The following is a 12,125-nucleotide window of genomic DNA, read 5'->3' as shown; positions in this document are numbered from 1 at the left end:
ACTGTAAACTGACCTTGATGCCCAACTGTCAATCAATGGCCTTTCCCTGCAGCAAAGCAGGAAATCTATATCATAACATCTGAAAGCAAATGACACAATGTTAAAAAAACTTACTACACAGCTTGCAAATCCAATTCCTCCAAGTTTGGGGCTGATATAATTCCACACACCAATACTTCCTCGACGGATCCTCTGCCCGACAGCAAGCTCCAAGAAAAAGAGTGGAATCCCTATTATCAGTAGCAAGATTAAGTATGGCACAAGATAGGCACCTGTGAGGGGAACAAAGTATAAATCAGAGTAAATGGAAGAAGAGTCAGAACTTGACAGTTCAAACATGAAAATTTCTAATAGCTTCAAATTTGAATTAATGTCCTTCATTGCAAAGCTTTTTTGATGCAAGAATGCAAGAATAATTTTAGCTGAACCTTGATCATAAGTCTTGTAAGATATCAAAAACCCAAAGACACCTAATTTATAAAGCACTGTAACATATTTGAGGCAAGCCTTACTGCAAGGGAGATATTATTGAAAGGAGTTATTTGTTTGACAATTTGGACATTCAATCAAACTTTTTCGAGATACAGAATCATCGGAGCTGAATCAACACTTCTTAGAAAACCTTACAGCTTGACTTGTAACAGAGCAGCAAGACTGAATATAAAGAAAATATAGAAAACACTGTATACAACATTCTGAGTGAGTTTCAATCATAAGAAGTTCAGAAGATCTCTCTGGATTTTTCCATTTCTCATGGAGATGCTCTAAAAGGCGATTTCATACTGTACATAATAATGATGTTACCCAGCTAAGCAAGAAAACTATCAGCCTGTTGCTACAAGGCTGCGGACAGAAAACAGAAACATGAGGTGAAAGTGAAATGGAGTGTTGTAGATTTGCATCTTGCAGTACTCCCCAACTCTCTTCTCCAAGTCGTATTTCAAAATGCAACTGTCACTTCACCTTTACATAAACCTTATGTATAAAGAGCAATTCCTCTTGAATGATCACACACAATTCTAACTTAAGGATGCATCCCCATATATTTAGGGAAGTCTGACTGCAAGCAAATATATCCATACACTCACTAAGTGCACTGATAAGTTCCAAGCCCAGCTTCCTCCTTGGTGTTATGGCGTATTTAGTACCAGAGCTAACAAAACACACAGGCATCAACATAAGCAAGGTGGGACCTGACTTTGTGTGGCTCTTACACTGTGCAGGACAACTAACTCAAAGGCCTTGGAACTTCAGTTTGAAACTATTACAAGGCTAAGGAAAAACATTCGACAGATGCCGACTGCAGTCTGTTGAAGCAGGTTACAAAGCAAAGATCTAAAGATCTCAGAAGCTTAGATTCAGAGCTGCTAACTTGTATAATCAATGTCTTCATCCTGTGATAAAAGAGAAGTTGAATGAAGTTCAGAAACCAATTTGGCATTTCTTCTCAACTCCAGCTAAGTCCTACTTCAAGTTCCCTCATGCCGGGTCAGTTTTCTAGGGCTTTTTTAGGAATCTATCAAAATGCACTGGCATTTCATATTGTTAGTGGGCAATTTATCTCATGGAATACAGTTTATGCTAGAAAAGCTGAACTTTTCTAGGCTATGCAGGAGGTCTCAGATGTTCTGGTAGCATTAGTTCCCTTGTAGTTAGGTCCACTTGCTATTTTGCTCCTCATGAAGTACACACTAACTGGACATCCCCTTCCAATACAAAGATCTTACAAAGACATTAATCATGGAGTAATGCAGTCTTGAGTTCAAGACTAAGGGGGGAAAAAAGAAGAAATAAAATCTGAGAAAAATGGAAGCCCCAACACAAGATATTGACCTCCTGGAATGAGCACAGAGGAACTAACTTGGTCGCAGGACTGGAAAACAGACCTGGGAAAGTTGGGGTTATTCAGTCTGGAGAAAAGAAGGTTCTGGAGAGACCTTACAGAACCTTATAGCCGTACCTAAAGGGGACCTACAAGAAAACTGGAGACCTTTAATGAGGGTATGTAGTGACAGGATAAGGGAGAATGGCCTTTAGAAGAAGGAGGGCAGATTTAGATTAGACATTAAGATGAAATTCTTTACTATAAGGTTGATTAGGCACTGGAACAGGCTGCCCAGGGAGGTTGTGAACTCCCCATTCCTAGAACAGTTCAAGGTCAATTGGATGAGGTTTTGAGTAACCTGGTCTAGTGGAAGGTTTCTTGACTATGACAGGGTAGTTTGACTTAGATCTTTAAGGTCCTTTCCAAACCAAACCGTTCTGCGATTCTATGAAAAACTACTGCAGCACCAGAAAAAGAGTATTATTCTCATGTACCTTACAGTCCATAGGCTATGTTATCAATGAAGTAGCTCCTATCATTACTTGATAATATGCTGTGCAATGATATTGTCTGACAGTGTCTACTATGTGCATGTAATGGAAAGAATGCAAAGGACTTACTTTCTATTAAGAGACAGAAATAAATAAATGTGAGGAAAACTGAGGAACAGAGCAACAACCACACTCAAAAATTAGAGTTATCTGTCTTAAAAACATACAACACAGAAACCTTTAAATTCCCCTGACTGACTCTCATTTTCTGCAAGACATAATTTACATGGCAAGTGAGAAGCTTTGGCATCACTATCTTTAAAAAATCTGCTCATTGAAAGCCAACAGTATACAGGTGTTATATCATGCTACTGTAAATGATACCTTAGATCTTAATTAGACAGATGTGGCATAGCTGAGCAAGACAAACAGCTCAAAAAAATTGGGGCCTAGTGACTTACCCTGTATCCCACTGGATGACTGTACTAGAGCAGGAACTGAACCCAGCTCTTCAGTGTCCCAGTCCACAACCTTAATCACAAGGCTGCAAAGTTAAGCACATGTTTAAAGACTGGGCTGATGTGGTTGTTTTATGGTGCAGTATCAACGTAAATTGCAAGATTTACCAGTTAGATTCTACTAAATGATTTAAATAAGTGTGGTGTTAAATCCACATTGCATTAGACATGACAACCCTGTAATTCAGTGGGTAGCCAGACAGCAGAGTTCACCTCTATACTGCTAGGTTTGTACAAAGCACCTGAAGTGCTGGTTCTTCTGATTATTCAAATCTCCTGAGCTTCCCTCTGGTTTTGTTCCTATCACCAAAACAGATATAACGGGAAATCGTGCATGTGTGTCTCAGTACGATGGAGCTTGGACATAGCTGGATTATACAACTGTATCACAGCTGCAAAGGGCTTCTGTGTCCCATAGTCAACATGAAACCACTGCATCTTTGGGCAAGTAATTTGCTGAAGTCTCCCTTTGAAGCTAGACATACTTCAAAGAACTCTAGACATCCTCATTTCATCCTAAAAAAGAACCACTATGGAAACATCTCAGCATGTCTCTTATTTCCCTGTGCATGAAAACATGGGTCCTTGCAGCTACAATATTGGATAAGGACCACTGTAATTTGAATTTGAATAATAAATTGTCCTCAAACAACATCCTGCAACCAGTTGTCTGCTACACCTGTCAGATAAGCTGCCTTTTGAATATTGCAATTCTATGTAATTCAGGATCCCCGAGTCTCCTTTCTACATTTGCAAAATTATTCAAATGTGCAAATGTGAAGTCACTTTTTTTTTTTTTTTTTTTGCCTGTTTTGGTCATAAACATTGGCTTTCATACTGAGAAAACACATCTCAATAACATCTTCAATAACACATCACCTTCTTCCTTCTTCACTAGAATGAATGACAAAGATATAAGAGATTTCATGAAGAGTCCGTGATTGTTAAAACAGCACTGCGTTGATTGTTAAAGAGCACAGCACTCCTTTAATTTCCTATTTTTTTAATTTAATCAAGTGCCAGAATGGGATAGCTGATGAATTGTCTTTCTCGAGATTACCATTGCATTTGGCAACATAGATAGATAGAAGTGGAATAATGACATTGGTTTTGATTTAAGCTCTTAAAAATGCTCAAAAAAATTCATGAATTTACATGATTCATTAGTGATTAAAGAGCTGGAAAACACTTTCAAAAGCAGTAACACAAGGCAACATAACCACTACTACCTTGATACTACAGAAGAATTTTCTTCTCCTAGAAATTCTTAATGTAACCTGAAAAAAGTATTAATTTTCCACATTTGTTTCAGCTGCTGTTGTGCTAGATTTTAATTAAGTGTCTGGTAGCTGATTTAATTCTTATTCAATCAAGGTGAAGTTTATTACTGTCTTTAAGAGAGATCCCAGCTCTTACAGCTTGCTAGATACTTACTAACAGAATGCAAGAAAGAAGCTGATGTTCAGGTGAAGTTAAATTTATTTTCAAAGATGTCAAATGCTAAAATTTTTGAAGTTATGGCAAGTGAGCAACAAAACACTATAAGTTAACTGTATACTAAGCCTCACTAGGTAAAATTATTTACTATTACAAAACAGAAACTGCTTTTGTCAGGAAAACTCTGCTAAATGGTTTTATGTTTTATCTGTAGGTTTATAGTCTATACTGATAGAATAGTCTTCCTGTCACTAGTTTCAGTTTCAGTATGTTCAGGTGTCACTTTTTACAAAACTGTGCTGAATGGGTAAATATCACCTTAGACAATTAGCTTCAATGGAGAACTACACTTGCAAAACAGAAACAAGACATTTTCAGTATACTAAAGTACAACTAAATTTTGAGTCTGATAATACTAAACTAAAATTATACTGTAGTCATCAGTGAACTCAAGGCACTGAATGTAAATTATTGACCTAAAGCTAATAATAAAGCCTCTGAATCCATACTCAAGTGTTGGAATACAAGTGATTACTGCCTTTGCTCTCATTTCCCCAGAGCACTGAAGACGAAAAAGCACAACTGCTGTGCTTTTTCATTAGACCACAGAACTTTAATGTCAATCTGCTGGTATTTCAGTAAAAACTTAAAAAACTTAACTGTAACAACTCACAATGTGACTCTACCCAGGTGAGTATTTTCAAAACATAACGACACTATCATCTGCTACAATTTTTCCTATTTTGCTCACAGTTTTTATCTATAACTGTTTAGTTGTTCTTTTGACTTTTTATATCACAGAAAAAATAAAAAACTTGCCTTTTAAAAAAAAAATGCAAAAATTAAGTTAATGCTCACAAAAATGCAACACAAAATCTTTGGGCATGTAGTACTTCATAGACTCCTCACTTTTCTTGTAACACTCAGTCATTTCAGCAGAATGGCTAATTTAATTTAATTTTGTTACTTCTAATTGTGAAACAGTATCATTATACTGCTGTTAATCCTAAAGGGAAATGACAACCAAACAGAACAAACTTTAAATATTTCCTTTGTTTGAAAATAGTGAAAGGTGTGCCAACTGTCCTTCAGATGACAGTTATGAGCAGTAGGAAATTATAAATCTAGTTTGTCACTATTCATGAGCATCTTGGCAAGACTGGGTAGACCTGAGCAGTTTTTAAGGTTATCAAACATAGGAAGCTGAGGCAGCTCTGAACCTATGTTATGCTAACAGAGGTTATGAAATTTGTTATATAGAAACTGTGCTTATCTGAACAAACACACATTTACCTTCATGTAATAGAGGAGGAATAAACAAATCCTACAGTGCAAAAATTAAATTGAGCATACTCAGCTCCAGTGCAAAACACCTTTATCAAGAATCAGGGACGAAACAGCTTTTTTATCTGCTAGGCTCCAAAGAGCAGAAGAGGTGCCCTAGGTGCCAGATGGGGTCTGGGCATTGCCAGTCAGGGGTAAGAAGGGCCTGTATTAAGTTCAGAGAGATCTACAGTCAGCTCCTCAAGACTTTACTGAACATCTTCAGCCCCTATTTCACAGAGCCTAAAACTCCTTTGTGCCATCCCTTTTAAAGTCAAGAAAACCAGCACCCCAAAGTGCTCTGAGGTTTCTCCCAGACTCTTCTTTCCACTCCATACATCTGACATCACAGCTACATCTCCAATGTGGGTCCAAGTACATCCCAGCTGTATACCAGCCTTTTCTCTCACCTCTCCCAACAAATACTTTTCTGGGAATAAAACAAGTGTAAAAGTCAGCAAACAGCCACCCTGTCTAGCTGTAACTTCATTTACTATAAAAAAATACCAGATATTTGTGAGTTGCTATCAATTAAAGCAATGGGAGTAAGTGTTAAATAATCACAAGAAGCAAATTGAAGGAAGTTGGTTTGGTGAAACAGACCAGACCCAGAAACAGAGATTGCAAAGATATCTACAGGCATCCAAATTCTCACTGCAGCCTGGTGCTACTCAAGCTGCTTTTAAAGATGGTATCACTGGTATCTCATTGAAGTAGTAGAGAGCTCTGACATTAGGAGTGTCATTATACCAGAAGCCACAGCCATAAACAAACTAAATCTCTATTGAAAAGAGGGTGGGAAACACACACATTTTCTCCACAAAATTCTCCAATAACATGCATCTATTTGGGCTAACCTTGCTGTGTCTTATCTATGTTTATTTTGTTCTTGTCACAGAAGTTTAAAAAAAAGATTGAAGTGAAGATGACTACACAGTTAGGATTTGCCTTTTACTGGTAGCTCTAGAATACAGTGTTGTAAGAAGATTGTGAAGGAAACTACTGAGTAACTATGGTTTTTACTTCTTCTTGGTTTAAATTGGAACTGGATGTATTGGTTTACTACTTTTTAAAATACTTCCCTCCCCTCACATGGTATTTTCCAGTTACAAGTTCCTTAAACAGAGAGAAGAATATTAAGGTCTAAACTGAAGGTAGGGATGTAGTCATACACTTCACTGAAACAGTTCTAACAAATATTCAGAGAAAGTTTACCTTATACCAAGAGACTTCAACAGGTATTTATAGTAAAGCTTTATCAGCAGAAGATTACAGAACAGTTCTAAAACAGATATTTACATGGGTTACATAAAACCACTCTAATTTTACCTAGAATACTTATTTGAAATAATATGCGTAGCAGAAAACAGAACCTCATATAAAATCTGTGTAGGTTTTCTTACCATGTGTTTGAAGTTTTCACTCCCTCCCCCTATTCTTCTATGCATTTGCAACAATTATCTATCCATCTGCACACACATACAGGCACCAATGTACTTTACATATTTCCAAGTTTTGTGTCACCTTCTCCATCTTGCATTATGATTAACTTGAAAACCAAGCAAGCTTCAGCTCTAATGATCAATTCCTTTTCTCTGTTGTTCAGAAAGCTGCCAATTGCTAAAATGGTGCAAAATTATTGTTAAAAGCCAAATACACCCTTGTCTCAGCACGTGCAGAAAGAGCATTGTATCTCCACAGACTATGTTAAACATCCAATTTACTGCAATCACAGCACAGGAGAAAACACTTAACTACAACCTCACGTGACACCATAGCTAGTTTTTCAAGTTTGATTAACAAAGTGTCATAATCCTTGAAGATTGGCTAGTTCACTGTTTTAGGGTTTTTGTTTTTTTATTTTTCTTTTTCTGAAATATGAAATTATTAACTAAGTTAATTCATTTATATTTGACCAGAATTGAATTTACCCTCACTGAGAGAGTAACTTTAAAAGCACCAGAGAACATGAAACCAACAGCCCAAGGAGCACACTAATGGATCCCTTCTTTTGGTTCAAAGGAGAATCCAATTGGCTTGCAAAATTCCTAACTATATTAGACACAGACTTTCAAAGGGACAAAACAATACAAAATAAATTGCTGTAGTCATTATCCTTGAGACTACATCTTCACACCATACTTTAAATGAATCATTTAATGACTTTGTCTCCAGAATAAAAGAGAAAAAGAGAAACTTAAATGATAGTAAAAAAAAAAACAGTAACTAGATATAAAAGAATTTAACTTTATCCTGAAGATAGAATATTTGAAAGCATAAATTTAAATTTTTAGTGCTTGAATTGAGAGAAAACAAAGAAAAAAAATTGCATTTGTATCATATTCTAGGCTTATTTCTATACTCGTCAATTACATCAGTTGTATCATTCAGCTTTTAAAAAAGCACCAGTAGAATGTTATTCTTCATTTTCTGTACACATGCACTCTGTACCATAAAAAGCAACAGGTTTGTTTTGAATTAGCTTAGTAATTAGCTACAATAGAATATGCATTAAGGTAGTACATTTGGGTATGGTATAGATTTGGATTAAATACTAATCCTGCATTCATAGAGGAGGGAAAGTCTCCAGCCTCATACTTCAAACTGCATTCAAGACCACAGATGGTCAACTAACAAACAGCTTGATGCTATTCTTTTAAGTGAAAGGTACCTTGTTATTTACAAAAGCAGTAAACTGTCTAACAACCTAAGATGCGATCCCTTAATATGACTTAAATTATTTATCATCAGTTAAAAAAACAAAAACAAAAAATTAAAACATCCCAGAAGTTTTTCCCTCCCAGAGTATTTTGAAGTTCCTGCCAGAAGTAAATCACGATCAAATGGCCAGGAGCTAAAAGCAATTAGAGATTAAAGGTGTGAAACATACTAATACTAAAAGACCTAATGCACTTTGGTCCTTAAAGTGGGTGTAGTTTTAACGCTTTGATTTATTGTGAAAGTACTATAAAGAACACTTAGCACAGTAACCAGGTCCTAAACAATGCAACCCTCCATAATTATGTATTATGGGAAGCCACTGGTTTGAGCAGTAGTTATGTTGTATCAAGAGCTTTCTACCCTAAAATGAGGAAATGTCATATTAGAAGAATCTGCTACTTTAAGAAATTTTTCTAAATAAAAACAATGTGGGTTTTCCCTCATAGGCTCTGGCAAAAACTAAAAGAAAAACCTGACACATTGAAGCAGGTTTGACTGTGGCTCTCTCTGCAAACTTTGAGATCTGAAAGGTTAGCATCTTTATCTAGGTACAACTAGCTGTATCATGAAACTTACCTCCACCATTCTTCTGACACAGATAGGGGAATCGCCACACATTCCCCAATCCCACAGAAAATCCAACTTGTGCCAGAATATATTGGAGTTTGCTGTTCCAAGCAGGTCTTTCATCTTCTACATCTGAGCCTTCTTCAACATCTACATCTTTTTCTTCCTGATCATCAACCATAAGTTCACTCTTCTTGAAGGCATCATCTGAAGAGTCCTCATTAGAGAGCAGGTCCTTAACTGACTCAATGACCTCATCATCTAGTTCTCTTTTCACTACCTTGCTGTTCTTAGGCATTTGTAATTTGAAACAAACAGCAGGGAGATGATGATCAGCTGAGACAGATGAAGCAGACTCGCCCTCTGCTTGGGAAAAAATACTGAAAAAAAGACTGAAGATGGTGCCTGATGAGTCCTTGATACCAGGGAATCAAGAGTAAGGACTTCTGCTTCTAGCACTTGTTCTACTGAAAGTATCTGTGGAAAAAAAATTTAAAAGGATATTATATTATTATGCAGAAAAAATATTTTGAAATAATGTGCTTTGTTTTACCCATTTATGCATATCTCAGTGACTTGAAAGAGGAGAAAACAAGAAGAAAGGGATGTTAAACCACTTTCCAATTGTAGGAAATTAGCCCACTATTTGGTCTAAAAGATTTTATAAAATACATTTCATTCATTTGTTAAGGGTTTTGTTTTGGTTTAGTTCCTAAGGACTAATAGGCTAACTGCTCATATTTTAATACCATAACAAGATTCTTCTTATCAAGCATAATGGGTATGTACTTTACATAAAATGTAGGAACCCAACTCCATTACTTCCTGGTTTAATAGCTGTATTTGAATGTATTAAAAGTATATTTCAAACAAAGTAAATAAAATTGTTCAGACCATTTCAGAAAGTCATGCAGCAATTAAAATTTTGATAGAGAGGATGCACCTAGTAATTCAAAAGCAATGGTGACTTATTATTCTTCATCCTGGAATATATAATCACAATCATAGTTTGAAAGGAGAGATGCTTATCTCTCATAGGCTTTGATGATTTAGATATTTTTAATTATTTCCTGTTTCTAATAAATTATCTGAAATATTTGAAATGCCAAATCCCTTTCAAAAGCCTACTGTTTCAAATGTGTATGTACAGAAAAAAAATGCCTGCAATTGAATAGATGTTTTTCTTAAATACAACCATTTAAAAAGGCAGGCAGACTTGCTTGCAGCTGCCATATAAAAGGTAACCATAAGATTTTGGGGAGGAATGTTTTTCAATAAATTCTTCACTAATCACATGGGATAAAACTAGTGTGTGCAAAGCCATCTGCACAATTAAGAGTCTTAGAAGGGATTTAGATTATGAGTTAAGCTTCATGAAAGCTCTAAAGAGGGCTTCTGAAAAGAATACACAAGAAGTCTAATCAAGAACTGCCAAGTGATGAGAATCAGAAATTACTTCAGGAAACATGAGACCTTACAGCTCTTGTTTATGGACTTGCTGCTACATCTGGTCCATAGTATGAAGACTGCATCATGTCCTGACAAAATCCAAGGCAGTGGAGAACTGTAAGGTACTGTTCACACTGGGAGATCAAGCACCTCGCGCCTGCTGCCATGCCAGAAGCAAAGGGAAGACGTTAAGCCACTGGAACCCAGCCCACAGCTTATCAAGATGAGACTTCACAGCACCAGAAATAAAACCTCTGCCACCACAAGTACTATCAACAACCTCCTAGCCAACAGGACAATTACTTTTCCCAAAAACTTCCAAGGATTTGGAAGTTGAAGTTCACTCAGTTGCCTACTGAACTCCATCGTAACCCCTTTTCATTGATTCCCCAGAATCCGGTCACTGTCTTCTCACTTTCCCTTCTGTTACTGTCTCCTCTCAGCAACTCTAGCACTGGCAGTCAGCCCAATTTTTTTAAGCATAGTAGAACCTACTTGGCTTGTGATCTGCTTCACGTTCACCACTGTTACTGAAGGGTTCAGGGTTCTATAAACCTTGCTTATGACATGAAGTGGGACAGTGGGACTAGCACCAGGTTTTACTTTGACTGATACCAGTTCTTCCAGAAAAAAAAAAAAAAAATTAAGTGTATGAGCTATATAGAGAACAGTAGAATAGGGAAAAAGTTGTTTATACAAGAGAGAAATCCTAACACTCTACCCTGTATATCTGGGTTAAATTAATGTCTGTGTGGGCCTCTCTTCATCTGTTCTGTCTTTTGCATTGCAGTCTTCAAAGGACTACACCCTCTTCTAGTTCATACATGATTCAGTGGCACTTAGTTCTGAGATACCTATGTAGAACCAAAATGCAAACTTAATACATTACATTGCAGCATTTAAGCAGTCCTAATGGAGCTTTGGAACTATAAGCCACAGCATCTGGTACTTCAAACATTACTTTCAGTCACATTTCAAACTTTTTTTTCCCCTTTGTTCCACTGATGTAAATTAGAGCAGCTTCTCAGTTCCAGTAACTAGTAATAAATTCAGGGATTACATTAAAATGAAACAGCTGCACACGTGAAACTACATCAGTATTTGTCTGTAAGTCTGAAATTCTTCTCTATTTGTAAAACCAAAAAGAGATTTTCAATCAAAAAGACACAAGCCATCCATCAGTATTTACTGAAATGTTTTAAAAGGTCATACCTGTTTTAATTATTTTAGATAGACTAACTTGCACGGCAGCAATATGATTAATCTGGAGCTCTCACTGATGACTCAAATCCAACAAAAATTGCATCACTCTGTCCTGTCATGCATTAAACATTGCACTGCTACAATTCAGGACAAACTGGGCTTGAGGCTTTTACTCCTAGCACAGTATCATAATAACTTCCCTTTTATTAACCTTCCATTAAGAAGTATATTATCCACAGAAATATCACTGTATAGACTTGCAACATGTGCAGGGCTTGAGAAAATGTGGGAGGGACACTCAGCAGACTGAGCATGGTCCTAACAGTACTGCTTTCCTAATTCATTATCACTGGCCAGACTGCACCAAGGATAGAGAACAGTCCTTCCGGAAACATCACAAATTCAAAGGCACTCTCCAGCTGACAGATTTAACTACTTTTCTCTGTATTAAAGGAGCAGGTACTAAAGCAAATAAGCAGTCATCTCTTAAGAGATATTACCATCAGGTACAAATATTTGAAGCGTGGTTCCAGCTGGTTTGTGCAAGGAGTCTACTGGTCCATGCTCGGCACTCCCAGAATGCAGTCAGTG

General features: G+C 36.7%; 1 protein-coding gene across 1 annotated transcript in view; it reads right to left on the bottom strand.

The window, feature by feature from the left end:
* SLC6A15 (solute carrier family 6 member 15) overlaps positions 1-12,125 on the bottom strand; it is a 36,171-nt gene that overhangs the window by 16,609 nt on the left and 7,437 nt on the right. The window contains exons 2-3 of the mRNA XM_033058223.2: positions 8,892-9,359; positions 115-272 (exon numbers count right to left, since the gene is read on the bottom strand). Coding sequence (XP_032914114.1) covers positions 115-272; positions 8,892-9,180 — 447 coding nt within the window. The 5' untranslated portion in view covers positions 9,181-9,359. The remainder of the gene's footprint in view (positions 1-114; positions 273-8,891; positions 9,360-12,125) is intronic.

Source organism: Catharus ustulatus, chromosome 4, assembly GCF_009819885.2.
Source record: "Catharus ustulatus isolate bCatUst1 chromosome 4, bCatUst1.pri.v2, whole genome shotgun sequence".
NCBI classification, from domain to species: domain Eukaryota; kingdom Metazoa; phylum Chordata; class Aves; order Passeriformes; family Turdidae; genus Catharus; species Catharus ustulatus.
Note: the sequence above shows the minus strand (reverse complement) of the source record. Positions and strands in the feature narration are given on the sequence as shown.